The sequence below is a fragment of the Carcharodon carcharias genome, chromosome 28, assembly GCF_017639515.1.
Source record: "Carcharodon carcharias isolate sCarCar2 chromosome 28, sCarCar2.pri, whole genome shotgun sequence".
NCBI lineage: Eukaryota > Metazoa > Chordata > Chondrichthyes > Lamniformes > Lamnidae > Carcharodon > Carcharodon carcharias.
In genome coordinates this window covers 13,378,693-13,405,509 of record NC_054494.1, presented here as the reverse complement: position 1 = coordinate 13,405,509, position 26,817 = coordinate 13,378,693, and the positions used below count along the sequence as shown (strand labels likewise).

The following is a 26,817-nucleotide window of genomic DNA, read 5'->3' as shown; positions in this document are numbered from 1 at the left end:
TTACAATGATGAGGTTTTTCAAGCTATTATGTTTCGGAACTGTATCTTTAAATTTGGAGTGAAATGAAAGGGATCATGTGACCTGCTCTGCAGCATGCCTGACAGTAAGGCTGGATGGTTTTGACTGTTAGAGACCAAAGGAAGGCTTAGGTAATTTTACTGAGTAGAAGGTGCAAGATATTTACACTTAGAGCCTATGTCAGCAGTCTCTGAGTTCAAAATGAGTAGACTCCGAGTCTCTCCAAGTTCCAGAAAGATGCTGTAGGTATCGGATGTAAACAATTGTGCTGTAAACTTATAAGATAAAAAAGAGAGCTGAGGTCAAGAATAACTAATCATCAGTTCTACCTGGATTGAAGGTTAATGTGAGTCACGTTGACACCAAGAGGAGGGCAGAGGAAGCCATGTCAGAGATGGGGTTACAAGCTTCCCTACAAATTCAATGACTATCACAGACAGGCAGCAGCTCTGTATACTCAGCAGAGAGAAGGCTACCACAGCTGAGTGTGGGAGGGTGACGGTCTCTAGTCGAAGAGATGCATTCTGTAGCCATCCAAGGGTTCTGGAAGATTTATCCTAGCATGGCCAGAGGGAAGAAGAATCATCGCAACAGGCTGGTGATGGATTAAGGAACTTTCTGAGGGAAAGTGCCTGGAGACAATCACTTGGTTACTAATCAGCAAAAAGTGGATATGGAAACCCATTGGAAGCTGGCAGCAACTGTGGATTGTTTACTAAAAGGATTGCAATTGACTGAAGAGTGAAATGGGTGAGAAGTATATAAGGATTGAAACATATAAGATCTGAAGGGTCTTGACAGGGCGGAGAGGATGTTTCCTCTTGTGGGAGAATCTAGAACTAGGGGTCACTGTTTAAAGATAAGGGGTTGCCCATTTAAAATGGAGATGAGGGGAATTTTTTTCTCTTGGAGAGTCGTGAGTCTTTGAAACTGTCTTCCTGAAAAGGTGCTGGAAGGAGATTCTTTGAATATTTTCAAGGCAGAGGTGGATACATTCTTGGTAAGCAAGGGAGTGATAGGTTATCAGGGGTAGGCGGAATGCAGATTTGAGGTTATCAGATCAGGCATGATCTTATTAAATGGTGAAGTAGGCTCGAGGGGCCGAATGGCCTATTCCTGCTCCTTGATCATATGCAAGGAGAATATCACTTTCTGTAGGTTAAGTATAAGTTGCCCACAAAAATAAAATAGTGTTCATTCAATGGTACTTCTTAGTCATTTGTTACAGTAAAGGTTTTAAAATGTGAAATCTTGTGACATTCTTTCAGTTAATAACTGGAAGTTCAAATCTCTTTTTAGAAGATATTGATCTCTACGGAGATCCTGACAGTGGTGAATTGTCTTCTTAAGAACTGAGAGACTTGCCAGGCTATTTCAGAGGGGCAGTTAAAAGACAACCACATTGCTGAGGGTCTGGAGTCATGTACAGGCCAGAAGGAGTAAGGTTGGCAGATTTGTTTCCTGAAAGGACATAGTGAACCAGATGTGTTTTTTGACAATCTTGTAATTGTATAGTCACCGTTATTGATACCAGCTTGCTTTTTCAGATTGATTTAGCTAACTAAATTTAAACACACCCCAGCTGCTGTGGTGGGATTTGAACTCATGTCTCCAGATCATCCATCTGCATTAATGAATTGGTAAATTTCTTATTCTAGACATGCCAAAATACAAAAGGTTGATTATAGATTTGAAGGGAAGTTGGGGTGACAAGAATGGATTAGTACAATATTGTGGGTGACGTACCAATTCACGGATAATCAAAAATAAAAGCAGAAAATGCTGGAAATACTCAACAGGTCTGGCAGTATCTGTGGGGACAGCAGAGTTAACATTTCAGGTTGATGACCTTTCATCAGAGAATAATAGGTATGCTTTTCAATTACGAATACTGTGAAAGGTAAAAAGCAACTTAGGTAGAGTGAATAACAATGAAGAGGCCAAATAATGACCTGTGTCGGTTATACTAATTCAATACAAACATGCATGCTCCATAAATTATGGGACAGGTGGAACATTTTCAATCTTGCATTAACTTAAAAAAAAGGCAAAACTGAAAATAGAAAGGTCTACAAACCTATTTTCTTGCAGATATGTAATTGAGTTATCAGGCCTGGACAAGAACTGTACAACATACAGGCTTGAGCTGATAAGTGGCAAGTAACATGTGCGCCACAAAAGTGCCCAATAATGACCATCTCCATCAAGAGTGTTTAACCACCTTCTCTTGGTGTTCAATGGCATTAACAATGCTGAATTATCCACCATCGTCATCCTGGAGTTACCACTGACCAGAAGCTCAACAGGATCAGCCACATAAATACTGTGGCTACAACAGCAGGTCAGAGGCTGGTATTCAGCAATGAATGACTCACCTCTCAACTCTCCAAAGTCTTTCTTCCATCTACAAGTGTGATGGAATACTCTCCATTGCCAAGATAATTCCATCTTCAACAACATTTAAGAAGCTCAAGATCTCCAAGGATAAAGTAGCCCACTTGATTTGCACCCCATCCATCAACTTAAACATTTACTTGCTCCATCACTGGCGCACAGAGGCTGTAGTGTGTACCATCTGCAGGAACTTGCCAAGGCTTCTTCAACAGCCCCTCCCAGTCCGCGACCTCTTCTACCTAGAAGAAAGGCAGCAGCAGCTTGGGAACTTGATGACTTGCAAGTTCCCCTCCAAGTCACACATCAACCTGACATGGAAATATATTGCCGTTCCTTCATCATTGCTGGGTCAAAATCCTGGAACTTCCTACCTTTCAGCACTGTGGGTATGACTTCACCAGCTGGACTGTAGTGGTTCAAGAAGGTGCCTCACCACCTTCTCAAGGGCAATTGGGGATGAAAAATAAATGTTGGCCTTCTCAGTGATGCCCAAATCCCATGAACAAATAAAGAAAAGCACAGCTATTCATGATATCTAAAATTAAGATACAACAGTAATCCATATTATAATACTGGTGATCAAGATCATTATTTTACAACATTGGCCTCACCTTGCACTGGAAATCTGCTCCTTCTAATCTCATGCAGCCAGAGCCATGAGTAATTTCCCCATTTTCGTCCTCTTCAATAATAGCAAAACAGTTTCCATTTGTTCTGTGTTATAAAAAATGAAAAGAGTAATTACTTGATGTGAGATATTAGTCAAACTGTTTGAAGATAATTGATAATACTAGAGGTGGAAACCCTTGCTGTTGGTTTGACTCCTTACCGCATGCACGGAGCTAGAGGTAAACTGATCCAGTAAACCAACAATCGTCAGACACACCTATATTACCCATAGCACAATACATAGGACAGACTGGTTAAGGTTTTAATCATTCTTTGGGAATGGAATGGCAATTTTAGCAAGCAAAGTTACACCAGTCTTACAACTGTTAAACTTAACAAAAATTTGCATTTAAATGGCGCTGCTAACATAGCAACCATCCAATCAGAGAATGAATATCAAGCAGTAGAAAAAATAGGGGAGGCAATGAAGGCATGGTTAAACAGGAAAGTTTTGAGAAAGATTTCAAAAGTGAGAACAGACATAGCAAGAAGGGCAACTTAGTGAGATAATTACAGTTTTACTGCTTGAACAGTTAAAAGCTCTACCACCGATGGTGGAATGGAAGATGGCCAGGATTAGAACAGAGGATGTGTATACCCTGATGTTACGATCAAAGTGGGCTATGTTCTACTGGGAAAATTTAGAATGAATTTGAGGTGTGTAACCAAGCCTTTGTTCTCCAACATTCTTTACTAGAGTAAAACATTTAAAATACATAGCAGCAGTGGCATCCAGATGACCTTATCGCTATCATTGTATAGGAGATACTCCCTATAATACTTGCAATGACTGGCCTGCTATAAATGAACACTGACTCAACATCATATGCAGCCCAACAACCAAAACAAAAGCACATTAAGCAAAAATTAAGGATATAAGCTAGATTTGCTGTTGTCTGAAGTTAAAATAATAAATGTCATTTTGCATTACTAAAATGAAACTCATTGCCACAAGGGAAGACACTATCACATAATACTGAAAACCCTATGCTATAAAAAATCAAAACCTGGCAAGTGACAACAGAAACATTCAAAACCACTTATTGAAGTTGTGAGGTACATTTTCAGTTCAGTAAAAGCTGAACCAAAGGAACCACAGACCAGAGCTACACAAGTCATTAAAAAGTGTGGCTACTAGGATTGTACGTATGAGATAAAAGCATAATTACTCCAATTTTCTTTCCACCTGATTAACACTGCAGCTTTTCACTACTCTTGAAGCAAGAGCGAAGATGTTCCAACCATACTTCTAAATGTGTAAGTAATGGACTTAGTGTTGGTGGACAGCAATATTTTAAATCTGTCCTGGCTAAACATCAATAATGAAACAACAGGGTGAAAATCTAAAAGGAACAATGCACAATTCTCATGACAAATACATCTCTCTTACTGTTTCACTTCATAGCTTTACGTGTGAAAACTGATCAGTGTGTTTTTCACCCATAGGTAATGGACAGTGCAGTAACTCACTTGCATGTATTGTTCGCTTCTTCAGTTGCACAGTGACCAGAGCAGTAACAATGAAGTCTTGGTTCTGCATCTTCAGGTGCTACTGTAGCACCATTAGCCTTTATGCCTGTTCCCATAAGCATGCTGTCAGGATTTTGACCTTTACATGAGAAAGAATCACAATGGTTATTAGGGAATTGTAATATTGTAAAAGGTTAGATCAGTTAGCATAGATTATACACTTAAATTTTTCGTCCCCTAACACTGCCACCATGCTTCTCCTTCAGTCAGGAACGTAGCTCACAAAATCTTCCCTGTTGCTACATGTGCCAGTCGCATCGGGCTATTTTCACTCGATTAAAGGTGCTAAAACAATGGACACAGTTGTTCTTATTAAACAAAAGGCTCAATGCTATTTACATCTTGTGTAACGCTACCACTTACATCCTAGGTTCAAGTACTGGTGTCAGAGGTCTGTCACCAGGCTTTCAGTTTAGGGTGGCTTACAAGAAACATGATGGACAACATCAGACTGTACAGGCTGATGCCATATTTTCCTTTAGTGCATTGTTATCAATACACTAAATAAGCCACTGGACTAACAACCCAGACTTCAAGAGTTCAAATCCTTGGCAAGTTGGGAAATAAATTCAAAAATTTTATGGGTTTACAGCAGAAAATGATCTTGGAAGTTGCTAGATTAATATTTTAAAAAGGACTCAATACAGAGCATGCCTCTTCTTCCATTCTGGCCTAGATGACTCTGATCCGTATTATGTGGTTAACTCTTACTGACCTCATGGTAATTAGGGATGGGCAATGAATGCTGTCAATGTGATTCAGAGAATAAATACATAGAAAAGCTAAGTGGCAAGAATAAAAAGACATTCAATTGCTTCCTTTGCATTTGTCCTTTTTCTAAGTTCTAAACACAACTCAATGTCCTCATGCTCAAGAAAAATTTAAGACTTCAAAATTAGCTTTCCAAACTGTTCAAAACAGCCTTTGAAATATATACCAGCAAAGATCAATGAAACATTTGCGGTGAAACTAGTACATTTATTGCAACAGAACTTATTTAAATACAGGATATCTGGTTATTGGTGTCAGCCTTTTTCACTGGTTTGAGTCATTGTGTTAAGCGTCGTGTGGTGTGGCTCAGAAGACCCACTCTGGCATGGCAGTCTCTGCGGCATTTGTTGAAGAGGAAGACACTGGGCAGAGAAGATGCACGATTTGCTGGCCTCTTTTTCTCTAGGCCCTCTTCTTGGCCAGCTGAGCTTTTTGCTTCTGTTTGCCTCTTCAAACACCCTTCCAAATAATTAGCCTCCAGAGGTTTCAGCAGTCAGCAATTGTCTCCCCATTGTCAGTGCCAATGTCCATCATCTTCACATTGTGATAACAGGTGTCCTTGTAGTGGAGGCATGGATGCTCAGGAGGTTGTGACCCAGTGCTAATTCACCATACAGGAAGTCTTTGCGTATATGGCTGTCATCCATCCAATGAGCGCTGCTGAGCTAGTGCAGATGTCGCTGGCTTAGCAATGACTGTATGCTGATGGAATTAGCAAGCTCCAGGACCTCTGAGTCATGGTGACCTTGTCCTGCCAGTTGCGTCTGAGGCAGTGAAAGCAAAAACTGTTCAGCCTTTTCTTCTGCCTAGCATATGGAGTCCAGGTCTCACCACTGTACAGGAATGCCCTGAGGACACAGGATTTGTTGATTCGCAGTTTGGCGTTCTCAAATCAGGTTGTTGTTCCACACACATTTACTCAGCTTGCACATAACAGCTGCAGTTTTTGTGATGTAAGTGTTGATTTCAGCTTCAAGTTACAGATTGCTGGTGATTGTGGTACCCAGATATGTGAAGTTATCAAAATCCTCCAGCATCACATTGTCATTGTTGATAGATGGCGGTATGGCAACATCCTAGACTATGACATTTGTCTTCCTGATGGTCAAACCAAATTCTTTACAGATGCGAGTCAGTCCATTTGCCGCTGCAGGTATTCCTTGATATGGAATGCTAGTGCAGTATCATCAGACTAGAGCAACTCTCTGATGAGGACTTGGCACACCTTTGCCTTGGATCTCAGGTCAGCAAGGCTGAACAGCTTTTCGTCAGTTCTAAGTAGACACCTTCTGAGATGACCTGATGGCATATGACAGCAGCAAAGAGAAGAATATGCCAGAGCATTGGTTCCAGAACACAACCATGTTTGACCTCTCTGCCCATGTTTGGCATCAAAGGGTTCCGATGTTTCCTCGTCATAACTGACCTTACCCATCGTATGGCCACAGAAAGAAGAGATCACATTAAGCAACTTCACTGGGCAGCCAAATTTCTTCAGCAGCTTAAATAGACTGCCTCTGCTCACAAAGTCGAATGCCTTGGTGAGATCAATGAAGGCAATATACTGTGGTCTCCTTTGTTCTTGGCATTTCTCTTTCAGCTGCCAGATTGAAGAGATCATATCAATTGTAAATCTTCCAGTTCTGAAACCACACTGGGATTCTGGGTAGATGCGTTCAGCCAGGGTCTACAGTCTGACAAGGGCAACATGGATAAATATTTTTCCCATGATGCTCAATAGTTGTTGCAATCACTGAGATTGCCCTTATTCTTGTACAGGGTCACAATTTTTGCATCACGCTTGTCCTGGGAGCACTGCTTCCTTCCTCCAGCTGTAACAGAGAAGTTCGTGCAGATACTACAGGAGTGTCAGTTTCCCATGCTTGATGAATTCAGGCGGTATAGCATCAGCACCTGGCACGAGCAAGTCAATAGTTTTGCTAAGCTACTCCACGAGGGTTTGATATCCAGCTCTGCCACATCAGACAGGTTTTCTATGGGATGGAGGCATCACTGGCTAGGCCAGCATTTATTGCCCATCCCTAAATGCCCTTGAGAACTGAGTGGCTTGCTAGGCCATTTCAGATGGCATTTAAAAGTCAACCACATTGCTGTGCACCTGGAGTCACATGTAGGCCAGGTAAGGACAGCATATTTCCTTCCCTAAAAAAGCAAACCAGATGGGTTTTTACAATAATCAACAATGGTTTCATGGCCATCATTAAACTGGTGGGATTCGTTCCCAGTGCATTGCCCTGTATCTCTGGATAGTAGTCCAATAACTATAGCACTATGCCACTGCCTCCTATCTATAGCTTCCTTGTTGACAAGTGTTCTCCCTAGAATACAACTCAAGGTAGGGTTCCGCCCATCTCTCCAAATGTTTACTGCAGTCATTGATGACCTCCCCTGTCTTTGTTTTCAATGGATCCGTTTATTTGCTGTTTGACCTCCGTTGCCTTTTTGATCCTTTCAAACAGGTCCCTAGCATTCCCTGTGTTGAAGGGTATCTGGATACTCTGGCAAAGTTGTAACCAATCATTATTGGCACATTGCCTAGCAGTCTGTTGGACTTTACTTCAAGCAGCTCTTAGTGCATTCAGAGTCTTGTAGCTTGAATGTCTCTTGTAATTAATGAGAGTGGACTGCTTAGGTTTAATGACAGGTTCATCATAACGATGTTAGCCTTGAACCAGTCAGCGCTTCTCCACTCTTGCTTCTCATACGTTGAGAGTGTGGTATTATAAACGGTAGCTTGAAGTATGTTCCATTTCACTTCTGCACTGTGTGGGGGAATGTCGGAAAGGGCCTATTCAATCGAGTTGAGGAACTGTTGGCTTTTATCTGGGTAGGCAGTATAGCTGACGTTGATATGAGGATGGATTTTCTACTTTTGAATGAAAAAAACCTCAAGAACTGCATCCTAACACTGGTGCATGGCAGGGAGTGATCTGTATCAGTCAGCGCTCTTGTGGCTGCATGTGTTGAGAATGTTTCTCAGAGTCATGTCTCGTGATGATCAGATCTAACTGGAGCCAATGCCCTGATCTTGGATGCCTCCAGGACACCATGTCACATGGTTTGTTCTGAAAGGAGCTGTTAGTTATACAAAACTCATGGTAGCAGAAAGGCTCAAGTAATCTCTTTCTGTTCTCATTCATCTTTCTCAGGCCATGATGTCGAAGCAGGAGGGCCATGCCTCATGGTCTGTGCCCACTTCTGTGTTGAAATGCCCCAGTACATAAAGATGTCTGACTTAGGGATTCTGCTGATAGCAGTGTCAAGCTCCTCACAAAACTGATCTTTCGCCTCTGCAGTGGAGCACAGATACTCATGAAGTTAGCTGGCCCTGCTTGAGTTGAGAAATAGATGGAGTGAACACGTTCTGAACCATTTGTGGGAGATTCCATCAACAAGGGTACTAAGCTCCTTAAGGTGAAACCGACACCTTGCTTAAGCGTTTTCTCTGAACGCTTACCCTGCCAGATGCACGTGTAATGTTTTCCTTTCAGTGATCCATTCTCCGCAAGCCTGGTCTCCTGTAGAGAAGTAATGTCAATGTTCAGCCATTCAAGTTCCATGTGAATCACAGCTGTCTTGCGCGCATTATCGATTAGCTGCAAGTCAGCTGTCAGGCCAATGTACATGGTCCTGATATTCTAGCTTGCCAATAGATGAGTTGTCAACCTCTTCCTCATCATTCATTGCTTGTTCACCTGGTGCAATTGACTCCGCCCACTTGCTGAGCAGAGACTCTCAGCCCCAAGCACCATTGAAGCTGATGGACTGTGGTGGGTCAGCATCTTACTAAGCAGGAGCTGACTAACTTGAGACGGGCAGTGGCAGACCAGTGGGACATGATGGTCCCTCCCACCATCAGAGGCAGCCCGTAGCACCCGTTCTTTAAGCCAATCGAATTGGGCTTATCACTTGTAACTACTGTCTCCTGTGTTGTGTTAACACTCTGCAGCGAAACTAAAGTGCCTTCTCCAGGGCACAAGCTTGGGCAAAATTTATGCAGACCCTGGGCTGTTCAAATGTTAGGGCCTGACTGTCTACCCCAGTTGAGTCCAAAGGAATGGAAGACACTACATTTGGCACTGGCTTCGTTTCGGGGTAGCGGGAAAGATAACATATTTAGGCATCAGTCCCCTTTCGGGATCCACTCCAGATTTTTATCAGGGTTTACTCCCTTAGCCTTCAACTTCAAGGTACAAGGCAGTGGAGCTATTTGCCCTTAGCTGAGAGTTTGGTTCATGAGTGTCAGGGTGTATGCACATGCCGGTGGGCCTGCACATTCCATGTCTGTGGGCCAAACCTCCTTCGAGTTCCTCTGAAGCTTGAGCCTGGTCTGTGAGGAACCCAGTTTCCGTGTGTCACCAGGCGGAGGCACAGCTGAGGATGTGTTGATGGAGATGCTACGTACTGACAGGGAGAGACTTACACATTATTTTGCTATGCCTTTGGACTTTACCTCTCGAATAATAAGTCTCTCATAGTACCAATTCTTTCTTATTCATTCGTGGTATGTGGCATCACTGGCTAGGCCAGCATTAATTGCCCATCCCTACTTGCCCTTGAGAAGGTGGTGGTGAGCTGCCTTCTTGAACCGCAGCAGTCCATGTGGTGTAGGTACACCCACAGTGCTGTTAGGAAGGGAGTTCCAGGATTTTGACCCAGCGACAGTGAAGGAACGGCGATATATTTCCAAGTGAGGATGGTGAGTGACCTGGAGGGGAATTGTTGTTAGTCAGTGGTGCAGGCTGAAAATGAGAAGCAAACTAGCACACAAAAGCGGAAAGCATGCTAACTCTCTTCACCCACACATTTGATTCATCACATCAACCTGTTGAACAGCCCAGCCAACTCAACTGGTAGATAATGGGTCTCTTAATCCCAGGGCCATGGCTTTGAGCCCCACCTTGGATGGCGATTTCAGTTCTGGTTAGTTGTTCATCAGTGACTTAAACAGAATCAAAACTTCTCACTCTGGCAAAAGCGATAGCAGTCCTCATGTAAACACAGGTCTAGGTATACAGACACAACTTTTGTCTAAAGTCTGGCCCTGTGGGCAGGATATTGAGATCGGTGAGTGGGGTGGGGGGGCCGCTCACCGATGCGTAAAATGACGCTGGATGATGTCGGGCAGAACTCCCGATGTCACCCCGCGTCACTTCAATTTTCAGGTCGGCAGGGGTGCAGCAGCATCAGCTGTGCACCTGCTGACATGTTAACGGCCAATTGAGACCAGTTAAAAAGTAATTAGACTAGTTAATGGGCCTACCCGTCCAACCTTAAGGTTGGCAGGCAAGCCGGGAGCCCTGGCGGGCTTCAGGGAAAGCATGAAACCTCATCCACGGGTGGGTTTTTAAAAATTTAATAAAATTTTACTTGAAAGTGATGGACATGTCCCAACTCATGTGACAGAGGGATGCATAAAAGAGTGCACTCCCAGCTTAGGGAATCCCCCACCCTGCTTGCACAGGGAGCGCATAGCGCTTCCTGGCGGACATCACGCTAGGTGGGCCTTAATTAGCCGAACCATGTAAAACGGCGGCAATTGGAGGTTCACCCACACACACCCGCTCCTGAACTTCAACCCCCCCGACGGGGAGAAAATTCTTCCCCATGACTTAAACAAAAGTTATACAATATGAAACTCTAATTGGAATGGTTTTCTCCTGATTTGAAAAGGTGGATTTAAATCTGATGGGTTCAATATTATTTGAGGAATAAAGCTTAATTTCCTTCAAATTTGCCTGTTATAAAAGCTACATAAAGTTTTTGATGTGTTAAAACAGGCAAGGAAAATAAATGCAAACTTTGTCACTAATTTGGCCTTGCTGTATGCCGATTGTTTTTTTGCTCCACTAACACCCTTCAATCTCACAACTTCTGAAATATTATATATCTGCACCAGACACACACAATCAGTAACTTTACAGATATCAGTAAAATGCATCCATTCAATGAAGCATTTCAGAGCATTGTTTTCTGAAGCTCCTGAAATTACTGCATGAAGTTTAAAAACTGCACGTGCAGTCATAACTCTCTAGGTTATTGAGAGGCAGGACATGGGATAAGTTAATTATGAATTAAATGCTTCCTTTCATTGTTAAATCAGAACCATCACTTCCTGTAGGGCTCTCAGCCAGAGTCAGGGATCAAGAAAGCTCAGGCCTTCTAAATTTTTTTTTCTTTAATGTAATGTGGCATGTAATGTGGCAAGGCCAGCATTTGTTGCCATCCTGACTTGCCCTTGAGAAGGCCTTCTAAATCACACAGTTTAAAAATAAGACATCTTCCTTTTAAGACAAAGCTGAGGATTTTTTCTTTCTCTCAGGGGGTTGTTGGTCTGTGGAATTCTCTTTCCCCAGAAAGCAGTAGAGGCTAGGTCATTGAATTTATTCAAGGCTGGGTTAGACAGATTTTTAATAGACAATGGAGTCAAGGGTTACGGGGAGCAGACAGGAAAGTGGAGTTGAGACCACAAGCAGATCAGCCACGATCTTAATAGAACGGTGGAGCAGGCTCGAAGGGCCTACTCCTGTTCCTAATTCCCATGTTCCTAAACATTACTGGAGGTAATGTGGTTGCATCCATCTCCATTTTGGAAATGGTAACTGGGTGAGCACTTTAAAATAGCAATTGGCTGTAAATCTTGTCAAGGTCAGAAATAGGGCAGCATTCACTTTTCATGTAATGAATCATCGCCCATATTGGAATGAGATGATTTCAAAATTATATATTGATTGTTTTGACGAGTTTCTCTTGTGTATTCCCAATTATAATTGCTCCATGATTGGTGGCCGTGCCTTCAGTTGTTTCGATCCAAAGCTCTGGAATTCCTCTGCCTCTCCACCTCACTTTCCTCCAGTAGGACATTTCTTAAAACATACCTCTTTGACCAAGCTTTTTGGTCGTCTGATCTAATATCTCCTTATGTGGCTCAGTGTCACACTTGCCATGACCTGCTAATGAGTTTAATTGCTTCCTAACAGGGAAGTAAGAGCTGGAGCTTGAATCTCCTGTTGTCTGGCGGAGATCAGATTGTCTAGTCATGTGGTAAACTAGACACATTGCTGAGAGGTTTAAGAAAGCTTCCATTATCCCTATTGTATGGATTTGGACCAACTAGGGACAGATATGGCATTGGTCAAACAACTGGAATACATGGAGAAGCTATCAAAAAAATATTCAGCCACTTTAAGCTTCAAGTCTGGTTTGACACAGGTGCAGGTCTGTGATCATTTTGTGCTAGTAAATTCTTTTTATTAAGCATCGGTTGCTGTTTCTCATTCAACTAGCATACTGTGATTTGATTTTAAATTTCTGAACATGTTGAAAAATCCTCTAGAATTCCAACAAAAACATTAAAAACTAAAAAAGCTAAGCTACTTTAAAGGTAAAGGTCTATTTATTTAGAAACCTATATAAGTTTGTGGCTAAAATCTTAGGCCTCTCAAGATATAAACGTTCTAATTAGAAATATGTTACCAGCACAGGTCAAAGGTATCATATTACCTGCCAAAACTGACAGGTTTTCACTGATGGCTCAATTGTATCGAAGGCCGGGCTCATGCCAAACTCTCAGTTTGGCTTGTCACTGCGCTGTTTTACTAGTTCCTGATCAGCACCAAAATAGAAAAGAGCCACCGTTCAATTACATACTTATGTATATTGTATCCTCTGTGTAGTCATATCTATATCTATATATGACACTCTTATGAAAGAGTGAAGGATTGGTCAAGTGATAATTAACATTATAAAATTTGCTGAACTGTTAATTTATAAGTTTACAAATTTATGATAGTGATGTGTTAGGACCCTGTCAAGATGGTGAACTGAATGAATTTTCTGAGATGCAAATTGCCCTGAACGTAATGTTTTTGCTCAAGAGAAAGCTTTGCAACAGGCAATCCTTTTACATAGGAAAACAATTTTAAGCAGTATTGTCTTGATCAGATGATCTGGTATACTTTTTGTTTACAAAGCAACAGAGTTTTCTGAATGTTTGGTTACAATTTGCCTTTATCCCAGAGAATTTGTTCATACCCAAAATATGGTTTCCAAAAGCACTCTTATCTTGTATAAACTAAAACTTGCCAACATTACATACACAGTGAATTGGTTAGCATCACATAGGGTTAAGAATTTTCAGAACTCAGTTTACACGCTGGGTAGATGTTCAGAATGCCAGATATACACTCCTGAGATCTCTGACAGTGAGAAAAACACAATGATCACGTTTTACAGGTTAAACTACAAATCAAATTAATTGCAAGGACATATCTAAATAGAAATGAGTAAAATTGACAGCAAAAATCAATACTGCATTTAACTTCCTCTGGTAATTTAAATTTAAAAGGCAGCATGAAATTTCTGTTTTCATCACTGTGATATGGAACTGAACAAGTGAACATAAAATGAGAAAAAACTGTAGCATTGCCTAGAAATTATAACAGGAAAGCAGTCTGTTCAACCCAAGCATTTATCCTCCATAAAGCTGCAGAACTAATCCCAAATTCCTAATCTAGTCCCATTTCCTTTTCCTTCTAGCACAAATCCAAACTTTTAAGAAAAGTCTGAATGGTCTCTACTTCAATCACAAAGTCCAGTTGTGCACACCATTGTTTCACAATCCTCTATGTAAAATAATTTCTCCTGCTTTTTGGCATAAACCTCATATTTAATCTTATATCTATGTCCCTGCCTTCTAGACTCAGTTACTGGAAACAGTCTGTCCAATTAATTCATAACTTTTGAACGACTACCCAGTGCCCATAATCCCCTATATTAATGAAAACCGTATCAATTCTTCAAATCTTTCTTTAGATATGTATCCCTCATATTAGGCAACATCCTAGTGACACTCCACATTTCCTCAATTTGCTTCATAAAGCTTGCAGCCCCAAACTAAACATAATTCTCCAAATGTGATTTTACTATGGGTATTTCTGGGATGACCATATTATATCTCATGTTTTAGATTCATAATTAGTCATAAACCATATAAAAACCTAGACCTGATCAAGACAATCCCCCCACGTTCAGACCAAAATGTTATATTTCACAGCAGGTAAATGCTTTGAAAATGCTTAAGCTATTATTTCTATCAGCCTGGTAATCAATATGAATTATTACTTGATCAAAAGCAAAATCCTGGAAAATGTGGACCATTTTCTGTATCTTGGGTGCTACCTCTCGATGAAAACAGACATAGACGACAAAATTCATTGCCTCCAATGTGCCACTTTGGCCGACTGAGAAAAAGAGTATTTGACGACAGGGATCCCAAACACGAGACTAGGGTCATGGTTTACTAGGCAGCAGTGATTCCTGCGCTCCTATAAACTTCGGAGACTTGAACAACCTACAGCAGGCAGCTCAAAGCACTGGAAAAGTACCACGAGCAGTGTCTTTTGGCCCATATGTATATTTAAGCTGGGGGACCGTGCATAATGTGATTTAAAGAAAGACTTGCATTTAAGTAACAGCTTACATGATGTCAGTGGCCCAAATCCTTCAAAAACCAATGGAGTACTTCAGAGTGTAGTCACTGTTTAGGTAGAAAATGCAGCACCCAATTTGCACAGAGCAGCATGCCAAACACAGAAATGAAATAAGTATCAGATCATTTGTTTTAGCTGTCAGATGAGAGATAAATGCTGGTCAGGAAACTGGGAGAACCCCTGCTCTTCTTTTACATATACCTGGATGTATAATGGCCAACTGAAGGGGCAGACAGGGCAGGGTCTTAGTTTATCTTTCCTCTTAAAGACAATGCCTTCAACAATGCAACAATCCTGCAGTAGTGCACTGGAGTGGCAGCCTAGATTACATGTTTAAGTCTCTGGAGTGTGACTTGAACCCATGACCTTCTGACTTGGAAGATGACAGTGAGACAAGTGTAATTGAATATTTGAGCAATGTCCCAGTCACTGAACTCCCATAAGGAATTGGTGCTTCAAAAGGATTAAAGAAAAACTAAAGAAAATACATTGAATGTGAACCTTTCACAAATTGTTTTGGAATTTACCAGCAAATTGTTCAAGATGACATGCTTAAGAAGTACTTAAGTGATCTGACCTTGCAATATGGTGCAAGGTTAGCTCACTTGGGTGTATGTTTCCTGTTATGGCACAGCTGATGGTAAATGCTGAGCTGCTCAAATCCCAGAGGGAAACTTGAAGCAGCTGCCACAATGATTTGCAATTTGTATGTATTTTGAGATGTGGCCTTCGAATTCAGTGGTAATAAGGCCACTGAATCTTATAGGCTTCTTACAAAACTAAATTAAACCTTTATTAATAGAAGAAATGATTTGAAGCACATACATAGGTCTACAAATTACTACTATGATAACTTCTAACTCTCCTAGTTAATCTAATTCCCAGTTACACTTTAGTTAAGGCAACAGTAAGACACACAAATTTTAATCAGACCCAGGCAAAGTACACACCCTGGATAGTCGAATTCAAATTGAGTTTTCTCAGCTTCAGTTCTTTGCAGACAGTAGCTTGAGGCTTAGATGCTGGAGGCTTTTCACACTTGTTAGATCTTAGAATTCCTTCTTTTCTGCACACAACCTCATCCCTTTTACACAAATTTCCCCTTTGAATGCAAATATACATTATTTTGCTATGCCTTTGGACTTTACCTCTCGAATAATAAGTCTGTCATAGTACCAATTCTTTCTTATTCATTCGTGGTATGTGGCATCACTGGCTAGGCCAGCATTTATTGCCCATCCCTACTTGCCCTTGAGAAGGTGGTAGTGAGCTGCCTTCTTGAACCGCAGCAGTCCATGTGGTGTAGGTACACCCACAGTGCTGTTAGGAAGGGAGTTCCAGGATTTTGACCCAGCGACAGTGAAGGAACGGCGATATATTTCCAAGTGAGGATGGTGAGTGACCTGGAGGGGAATTTCTAGGTGGTGTGCCCCCATCTATCAGCTGCCCTTGTCCTTCTAGATGGTAGTGGTCGTGGGTTTGGAAGATGCTGTCGAAAGGGCCTTAGTGAATTCCTGCAGTGCACCTTGTAGGTGGTACACACTGCTGCCACTGTGTAGGTGGTGGAGGGAGTGAATGTTTGTGGATGTGGTGCTAATCAAGCGGGCTGCTTTGTTCTGGATGGCGTCAAGCTTCTTGAGTGTGGTGGGAGCTGCACTCATCCAGGCAAGTGAGGAGTATTCCATCACACTCCTGACTTGTGCCTTGTAGATGATGGACAAGCTTTGGGGAGTCAGCAGATGACTTACTCGTTGCACGATTCCTAGCCTCTGACCTGCTCTTGTAGCCACAGTATTTATATGGCTAGTCCAATTCAGTTTCTTGTCAATGGTAACCCCAAGGATGTTGATAGTGAGGAATTCAGTGATGGTAATGCCATTGAACATTAAGGGGCGATGGTTGGATTCTCTCTTGTTGGAGATGGTCATTGCCAAACACCTGTGTGGCACAAATGTTACTTGCCACTTGTCAGCCCAAGCCCGCATATTGTCCAGGTCTTGCTGCATTTGGACATGGACTGCTTCAGTATCTGAGTCGTCGCGAATAGTGCTGAACATTGTGCAATCATCAGCGAACATTCCCACTTCTGACCTTCTGATGGAAGGTCATTGATGAAGCAGTTGAAGATGGTTGGGCTGAGGATACTACCCTGAGGAACTCCTGCAGTGATGTCCTGGAGCTGAGATGAGTGACCTCCAACAACCACAACCATCTTCCTTTCTGCTAGGTGTGACTCCAAACAATGGAGAGTTTCCACCCTGAATCTCACTGACTCCAGTTTTGCTAGGGCTCCTTGATTCCACACTCGGTCAAATGCTGCCTTGATGTCAAGGGCAGTCACTTTCACCTCACCTCTTTTGTTCAGCTCTTTTGTCCATGTTTGAACCAAGGCTGTAATGAGGTCAGGAGCTGAGTGGCCCTGGCGGAACTCAAACTAGGCGTAAGTGAGCAGATTATTGCTAAGCAAGTGCCACTTGATAGCTCTGTTGATGACCCCTTCCATTGCTTTACTGATGATCAAGAGTAGACTGATGGGGCGGTAACTGCCAGGTTGGATTTGTCCTGTTTTTTGTGTACAGGACATACCTGGGCAATTTTCCACATAGCCGGGTAGATGCCAGTGTTGTAGCTGTACTGGATGGAATTTTACCAGTAAATCTTTGGGAAAATAAACATACTGGTTCTTTACTTCTCCTTTCTACGTGAAACATTTCACCCCCCTCTTCTGAGTTCAAGCTGGCTGGTTTATTTAAAAATGCAAATGTTCCCTTTACAACTTGCATTCTAAAACTTCCGCATGTTCACCTACTTAACATTTCAAACTTAACTTATCTTGATGGATCAAAGCTTTCAGAACTGCTGCCTTTAATTCAATTAAGTCACATACACAGACATAGGCACAGACCCCACTATTGCTCTGCTTTACAATAAATTCCAATAACATTATGAAAATTATTATATCTTTCTGACATTCCCGCATCACAAAGCACTGCACGCTATCAAATGTCTCCCAGGCCAACTTGGTTGCCATAAACAAGCTTTGTCTCCAGACATAACTGAATACTTGCTACAACGATGAGCTCACAAGACAAAGAAACAAAAGGAAATCTCATGTAAACAGCAAATGTGGCTTCAATTTTAAAAATCCAAATGGAATGATCTGTTTTGTGTGATATTCAAATCAAAATATATATAGAAGTATTTTATGGCACAGGATGATGCCCAAGTCCACAGCATTATACTGTCGCTTGCACTCAAACTTACTCCTCGCCACAGAAGAAATATGCTTTTCAACTATAACATATCTATAGCACCCAAAATTGAGGGCAAGACAAAATTATTAAAAATGCAAAGTTACAAACTGATCTGAAATGGGAAATAGCATGTTTATTTTTAAAAAGAGAACTGAATGTGAAAGGTGTGGATTGTGAAATTATGGTGATTCATTAACAACTGAGCCAATTAAAGTGCTTAAATGGGGCCAGATACTAAACTTTATGCCCACAGAATTTGTACAAGAAGCTATTAATTTTAGCATGACATATTTACTGTAATAATAAATTGTATTTCCCTCAGAGTAACTTGGCTGAACTGTCAGCATATCTCATTTTTAATTAAACTCCTGACAGGCAAATCTAGCCCTACTAATGATACCACCTCAGTAAAGTCATTGAACCCAATCATTTGGCAAGCACCAACTATGCAGACATCCCTGTTCAACAAGCAGAAGCACAATGTTAACAATGTACAAGTGGTCCTTTATTACCATCACAGCCTGTCATGCTAGTTCACACATGGTCAGTCAAGCACACGATCACAAACTTGATCAGAGAATTATCTTATCTTTTTGGTTGCCTGCCATCACTTTTGACAGCCCAAAAAGCTAAAGATGCATTTGGGGATAGCACCAGTAGAACTCCAGCAGAACAGGCAACTAGCTCCATTCATTTGTCAGAGAAACACCACTGTTACTGTCCTTATGCCCCAACATAGACACACCAATTATGATTGCCTTGCCAGAATAAAAATCCCATTTTGAGAGCTATTTTTCTGGGTCATTAAATGTTTAGCATTGTTTGTGCATCTGGCTTTGTAACTCTGCTTCAGGTTGAAAAACACTGAAGCAATGCAAGTGAACTTGTATAGTAATTATAAGAATGCCTTCTACTTCTTGGGGCAGAGGACATTCTAAAATGTTTGCTAATTTGTGAAGATAGAGAGAAGGAATAGCAATCTTTCTTGAAGTTAAAAAAAAGGTTAGTTTCTGAATGCAAATCTTCTTGTTTGCTTCTCAGTTCTACTTAATCTTTGCTCTCAGGCCCCACTACCCCTACTCTCTCTGGGACATCACCCACCTCAGTTCTGATCCCTTTCTGCTGCCAACTCTGATCTTTGATTCTATTTCCATTTGTAGGATGCTGCCTCAGCTAACAGCACCACAGCCTCAGTTACCAACATCTCCTTTGTCTTCAAACCTCACTAATTTATGGCTGCTGCATTCAAAAAGTCTTGCTTCTTCACCGTTTTACATCTGGACACTGACTCCACTCTGGTCATCCTCGCTACTCAGCTTGCCCCCACTCTGCTGCAACCGCTAAAAGCTAAAGCACAGAAATGAATCCTAACCACAAAAACACCTGGTAGATTGGACAAGCACGTTCTTGTCTCCATTGTTAAGCTACTGGAGGCTGATAATCACAGTGCTCCTATGGGTCCTGTCCAAAATCTCCAGGAACTGACATTACCCATGAGCTGAAAACAGCTTACATTCAGTGCGCAGGCAAATGAAGCATTAGGCTAAGGCAGATTGCCTTAGGATTTCTGTCTACCAATCACCCCAGAACGCTTCCCCCTACTGCATCCTCTGGATCACTGCCACCAACAGCCTGGATCATTGGCTTTCAACCATCTGTCTGACAGCTGCTCAAAATCCTGCATTTCACCCACTATGTAACTGAAGACTCAACCTTGCTACATGGCTCCAATTAATCAGAAATTAGTAATTAATATATTTGTAACTCTTAAAATGCTTTTGCACCAATTTATATTTTCTTAGCACTTATAATGCAATAAAGCATCTCAAAGCACTTCACAGGAATGTTATAGAACAGAACATGAAACTAAGCCATAAAGAGACATTAGGTCAGATAACCAAAAGCTTGGGCAAAGAGGTAGGGAGCGTCTCAAAGGAGGAAAGCAAAGTAGGGAGGCGGAGAAGAATTCTAGAGCTTAGGGCCTAGGTACCTGAAGACATGGTCAATAATGGTTTAATGATTAAAATTGGGGGGTGCTCAAGGAGCCAGTATTAGATGAGCACAAATATCTCAAGAGTGTTCTGACGCTGGAGGAGATTACAGAGTAAGGGAGGGATGAAGCAATGGAGGGATTCGAAAACAAGGAGGAATATTTTAAAATTAAGACAATGATTGATGAGGAGTGAATGTAGGTCAGCAAGCACAGGGGAGATAGGTGAACGGGACTTGCTGTGAGTCAGGGCACGGACAGCAAGATTTTAATTGCCTCAATTTTACGAAAGGGAGAAAGAGGGAGGTCAACCAGGAGTGTATTGAAATAATCAAGCCTAGAGCTAACAAAAGGATGAATGGGGGTTTCAGCAGCAGTTGAGCTGAGGCAAGAACCAAGTCCAGTGATGTTATGGAGGTCTTAGTGATGGGGTAAATATGAGATCAGAAATTCATACCGGGGTCAAATATGATATGGAGGTTATGAGCAGTCTGGTTTAGTCTCAGACTTTTCCCTGGTAGAGGGATAGAGTCGGCAGCCAGGCAAAGGAGCGTGGGATGAGGACCAAAAACAATGATTTCAATCTTCCTAATATTTAACTAGAGGAAGTTTCTGCTCATCCAGTACATGATGTTGAATAAGCAGCCTGATAATTTAGCAACAGTGAAGGAGTAGAGGGAAGTGGTGATGAGGCAAGTGTTGCATGTCATCAGTGTACATGAAAACCAACACTGTGCTTTCAGATGATGTTGCCGACGGGCAGCATGTATGTGAGAAGTAGGAGGGGCCAAAGGGAGATTCTTAGGGAGCACCAGAGTTAACAGTTTGGAGTGGGAAGAGAAGCCATTGCAAGTGATACTCTGGCTATGGTTAAATAAATAAGAACGGAACCAGGGGAGTGTAATCCTACCCAGCTGGACGACATTGGAGAGGGCCTTGGAGGAGGATGGTGTGGTCACCCGTGTCCAAGTCTGCAGGCAGATCAAAAAGGATGAGGAGGGACAGATTATCTTTGTCACAGTTACATAAACATCATTTGTGACATTGTTAAGAGCTGTTTTGTTACTGTTTGAGTTTACTGTTGTGTTAACTGTCTGAGTTTATTTCCCAAGCTCAAGACAGAAGCTTGATTGCAGGGATTCAAACATGGAGTTACAGATTTGGTAGCCAATATGTTCAAGAACTCTGAGGAGGACAGGGAGGCTGGAGTAGGGTTGATAGTTTGCAAGGACCATAGGGTCAAGAGGTGGTTTTGCTGAGGAGAGGGGTGATGCCATCAGATTTAATGAGAGAGGGGCAACACCTGAAGAGAGAGAACTGTTAACAATATCAGCTAACATGGGGTCCAAGAGGGCAAATGGTTGATCAGCTGTTCAGTGAGAATAGGATGGATGGAGCAGGAGATGGTTAGCATGGAGAACATAAGCTCGAAGAGAGAATCAAGGGAAATAGGAGAGAAACCAGAGAAGGATGTAAATTCATGGCTGGAGTAGGGGGAAAGTTTAGAGCAAGTTTACCTAGTGGGCTAATGAAAAGGAGGGACATGGCAGAGATATCTGATCAGATGGTCTTGATCTTAGTGACAAAGAAGTCCATGAGCTCCTCACATTTACACTGTTGGAGGTAAGGATAGAGGAGACAGGAGAAAGGGGTTTAAAAAGACGGTTTGCAGTTGAAAAACAAAGCCAGGTGTTATCTTTGAATTCCAGTGGTGGTGGGATAGTGAGCAGTTTCAGTAGCTAAGAGCAGGATCCAGTAGTGCTTTTGTAGTCCACCCAGATCTGTTGGTAGATGGCTAAGCCAGCTATCTGTCATAACTTTTCAAGACCGCATCCCTTGTGCTTAAGATGAGGGCTGCATCGGAGAATTGAGAGAGACAGAAAGAGTAATGGTTTTATTGGATGTGTGGGCATTGTCATATCCATAAGACATGAAAGAGATCGTAAACTGTTTAAATAAAACTTTTTTTTTGCCTTTTTAAAAAATGGACTTTGCTGAACCAAAAGATGGCCGCTACGGGTCACATGATTTACAAGTTGGTTACAGTTTCTGGAAACTTCCAACAGCTGTTACAGGACAAAAGCTCAATCCTCATCCTTGTGGAATCTCAGGCCTCTCATTGTGAGGACACATTTAGACAACTTGTCTCCCTAGCCTGTACTATAGCAAAGGGAGAGCCATCAAAACTCGTTATACCTACAAAGGCACTAATCTCCTTAGATGAACAATGGATTTTGACTAGAGGTACAGAAATTGCTTGTTAACCTGACACTGACTCATCAATGGGCAACATCACATGACCTAAGCTTCTGGCCCTTTGAAAAGTTATTATTACATTTCTAGACTAGCAGCTCAGTCTGCTGTTTAATCTCTGGCCTGCAAACACCAAGATGGGACTCCAGGCTGACCAAAAGTCTGCATTAATTTTAGGCATCCTCAAAGCCTGGTTTTCTGGATGATTCCTGCCATCACTTGCCGAGCAGATCAAGTCTCTGTATAACTAACCTCACAAGGTCACCATCAACTTTAAAGGAATTCTGCAACTCCTGCTTCCAGCTAAATGAACCTGCCTGAACTGTAACGCCTACTTGAAAGAACCCTCACTGGACTCTTGACTTTCTGGACTCTCGCAATCATGTGAACTGATATCCATATCTGTGGTTCTTTTTCTTTTAAGTTATTCATAGTTGTAAAAGCTTCTTTTACCTATCTTCATTTTGTGCATTTGTGTGTGCACATGAAGTTGCGACCATCCCCCCGGGTCTGAACGTATGAATAAACTGTACTCTTGATTTAATCCTAAAGAGAGTTTGCTGCAAGTCTCTTTAAAATTGACGTCAGAGAGGGATTGGGGAAACGCGCCATAGCCTATATCAAATGTTAAAACACCTCTGCTTACAGACAGACAGTGAGGAAAATAAAGGTGTTCAGTTTGCCTCTCTCTCCTGTCCATAACAGCAGCAATGGTGGAGGTGAGAATGTGGTTGCGTACATCAGTAGCTGCAGAAATGTTCTGCTGAATGGAGGGCCAAAAGTTAGACAATTGGGATTTGAAAGTACATGTAAGTGAGTTGAGGGATAGCTTTTTCCAAAGCCAGATACAGAAGGGGCTGGGGTTTGGGGCATGGAAGGGGGATGTTGGTAGACAAGGAAGTGATCAGAGATGGCCTTGTCTATGATTCATACAATGGGGCTAGCAAGACTCTGGGGAAAGGTGAGGTCAGGGGTGGCCATGTATTTGGGTTGGAGAGTTTACATGAAGTGAAGACTTAGGAAGGATCAGAGGGCAGTGAACTCAGAAGAACAAAAGCATGACAAATTATTGGAAGATAAACTCAGACAGTTTACACTACACACTCAACACTGAGGCTATGTCCAAAAAGTCAAGTGGACGAAGGTTTATTTGAAGGGATGGCCATTAAGGATGCATTTAAAATTGGCGAGAGTGGCAAGGCACAGGGGTCTAAGAATGGAATTCTATAGAGCAGAATGATAGATTGGACAGAGGATATAAGGCCAGAGGTAGTGGACCTCAAGGGAAGTAAGACTGGAGGAAGGGCAAATAGGAATGTGGAGCGATTTGTAGCTGACAAATCAACTTTGATGCTTCGAGTATAGGGAACCAGTATAGGTCAGCATGTTTTTCTTTTAAAAGAGAACTGAATGTGAAAGATGTGGTCTCTTTGTGAAATTATTGTGATTCACTGACCAGTTAAGTGAACCAATAAAATTACCTTTTTGGGATTAGCTACTAAACTTTGTGCTTAAAAGAATCTGTGCAAGAAGCTATTAATTTTAGAACGATGGGGGGTGGCAAGCAGAGAAAGAGCTTGGAGGGTTGAAGGGGGTTACAAATATAGGAGGGGTGAGGTCATGAAGGGGTTTGAACACAAGGATGAGAATTTTAAAGTTAAGGTGTTGGGAGTCAGTGTAGGTCAGTGTGAATAAGAGTGATGGGCAAGCAGGAATTGGTAAGGGATAGGATAAAAATAAGCTGAAGATTGTGTAGAGTGGAAATTATATGTCAGCCAGGAGGCCATTGGATTAGTTGAGCCTGGAGGTGGCAAAGACAAGTAGTTTGAGACAGGTGGTGTTAAGGAGGTTAAAATAGGTGGCCTTTGTGATGGAAAGACTATGGTTAGGAGGCTTAGCTTGGGGTCAAATAGAAAAACAGTGGTTCAACCTGATAAAATGGCCAGCGAGGGAGTTGGAATTGGTGATGGAACAGGCTGAAAACGACAGCATCTGCCTTCCCAACACTTAACTGGAGAAACCTGTAGCTTAGCTAAGTCTGGACATTGATCAAATAGTCCCAGAGCACATAAGGAGTGGCGACTTAAAGGCAGAGGTGGTGGAGAAGTAGAGTTACATACCATCAGTGTATATGTAGAAGCTTATCCCCACCCAAGTGGATGAGGAAGAGGAGAGGCTAAAGTTAAAATTCTGGGAGATTCCAGAGGTCAGGAAGAGAACCCACTGCTGGAGAAGCTCTGGCTGCAATCAAATGAACAACAGTGAAGTCAAGCAAGGGCATTCCCACAGAAATGAATGGAGGAAAGGTGTTGCAGTCGACTGTCTCAAATGACACAAAGAGATCAAGTAGGGATAAAGTTCATCCATTAGAAATGACACCATGGCCTGAATTTTTAGGTCGGTGGGCGGGCGAGATCGGCAGGCCTGGGATTGGGCGGGGAAGGGACCACCGACTGCGATTTCACGCTGGTTGGGGGCAGGAAGAGGACGGGTGCTGAGAGCCAGATCAGGCATGAGCCAGTGCTGAGAGAAAGCTCCCTAAAGGCAGAGAACTGCCTCAGGGAGCTGAAGACCTGAAAATCAAAAATAAAGGTTTCAGAAGCTGAAAGAAAGTGTCCATGCATCGTAACAAATCACCTGAAAATTTAGCTACTGAAAATGCTGTCCACAGAAATTTATTTATATTTTATTTCATCATGGCAATCTCATCCTGCCCGTGGATAAGGTTTGATGAAAAATGTAAAGGCTGCCTGGCTGATTTGACCATCCGCCAACTGTAAGGTAGAATGGGCGACGAAAAATTGCAGACAATTGCGCCATTAATGGCAATTAATTGTCCTCTTAATTGTCAGCACGAGATGACGCTGGAACACTCGCCCGACGTCATCTCAAGGGATTTCACGCCGGATCGGGTTGGGCACGGGCCCATCCGATCAGCGTAAAATTCTGCCCCATATGTAACTTTGGTTGGGCCTATTTGATAACCTGCAGCAGGGTGAAAAACCTGAGTGGAGAAATTCAAATAGCAAATCACAGGCAAGATGAGCATAGATTTGGGCTGTATCAACACATCTCTGGATTGTGTCGGGGAAAGGAAGCTTGGTGATGAAGTGGTAATTCACAAGGACAGGGGAGATTTTTGAGGAGGAATGCCATTACTACTTTTGAAAGTCAGTTATGAAGGGAGGAAACCATTTAAATTCTCAGCAAGTGGGCAGGAAGGGAAGTTAGGTGGGTAGCAAATTAATAGGAATGAGGTAAATGGAGCAAATGTCATCACATCATTCCTGAAGGCAGGTCCATGGCTCATTGTCTGCTTTTTGACTGTTTTTGTTAGTAGTGGTTTGCCATTGCCTTCTACTTTCAGGGGCAGAGGGAGGAAGTAGGTGCCAATTTTACCTCAGCTGGAACAGGAAACAAACGCACTCTGTTGATGTTATTCTGAACCACATATCTAGCCAACTGAGCTAACTGGTCCCTAATGGAGTAATAGGCCATCTTAATAGGCTAGATGAGCTCCAGGAGAACATGAGGGAAAACAGGACAGAAACTAGAGATAGATGGAAGGTTAGGAGAGCATTTGCCTAGGTTTGATTTGGTGTGCAAGAGGAATAATCAATGTGACCTGACGCTTACCCCTTGTCCAGAGCATGATTTAAATGAAGATTTTATTTTAATATGGTGCCCTCCAAACAAAAATTCTGTTACAATTATCATAGGACTAAGGGCGAATACCACAGAAAGTAGTTGAGACCAAAACATTGTATGCTTTCAAGAAGGAGTTAGATATAGCTCTTGGGGTGAAAGGGATCAAAGGGTATGGGAAGAAAGCAGGAGCAGGCTATTGAGTTGGATGATCAGCCATGATCATAATAAATGGAGGAGCAGGCTCGAAGGGCTGAATGGCTACTAGTTTCTATAATGTTTCTCTCAAATCAGTTTGTTGGTGTAAACATATGGGAGAATTTTCTCCCTGTCTGGGAGGGGGTGGGGGGAGGGGGTGGGCGGGCGGGCTGGGCGCTACCTCTGCGGGCGGGTGGAGGAGACTGAGTCGGGGAGTGCGCCCTTTCGCATATAGAGCTGTCTCGGGGAGATTAGTTTAAGTTCTGAAAATTTTAATGAAGGAAAAAAGCGTTTAAGACATGTCCCCTCATATGAAAGTGTCACATGAGCTGGGACATGCCTATGAATGTTATTAAAATTTTTTACAAACTTTAAATACCTTCATGAAACCTCATCCCGCCCATGGATGAGGTTCCATGATAAATGCGAAGGCTGTCTGGGCTCTTTGCTTGCCCGCCAACTTAAGGTTGGACGGGCAACTCACTTTATTGTTTTAATTGATATTTATTCAAATGGCCGACTTGGGTGTGCACCCGCTGAACTGAAAATCTGAATGATGCGCGGTGATGTCGGGATGCACGC

The 26,817-nt window shown here is 42.3% G+C and overlaps 1 protein-coding gene across 5 annotated transcripts in view; it reads right to left on the bottom strand.

Moving 5' to 3' along the window:
- Nucleotides 1-26,817, bottom strand: part of bmpr1aa (bone morphogenetic protein receptor, type IAa) — a 270,009-nt gene that overhangs the window by 30,296 nt on the left and 212,896 nt on the right. For all 5 annotated transcript variants that reach the window (XM_041176181.1, XM_041176184.1, XM_041176182.1 and 2 more), the window contains 2 exons: nt 4,553-4,691; nt 3,025-3,127 (listed from right to left, as the gene is read on the bottom strand). In XM_041176181.1, coding sequence (XP_041032115.1) covers nt 3,025-3,127; nt 4,553-4,691 — 242 coding nt within the window. The remainder of the gene's footprint in view (nt 1-3,024; nt 3,128-4,552; nt 4,692-26,817) is intronic.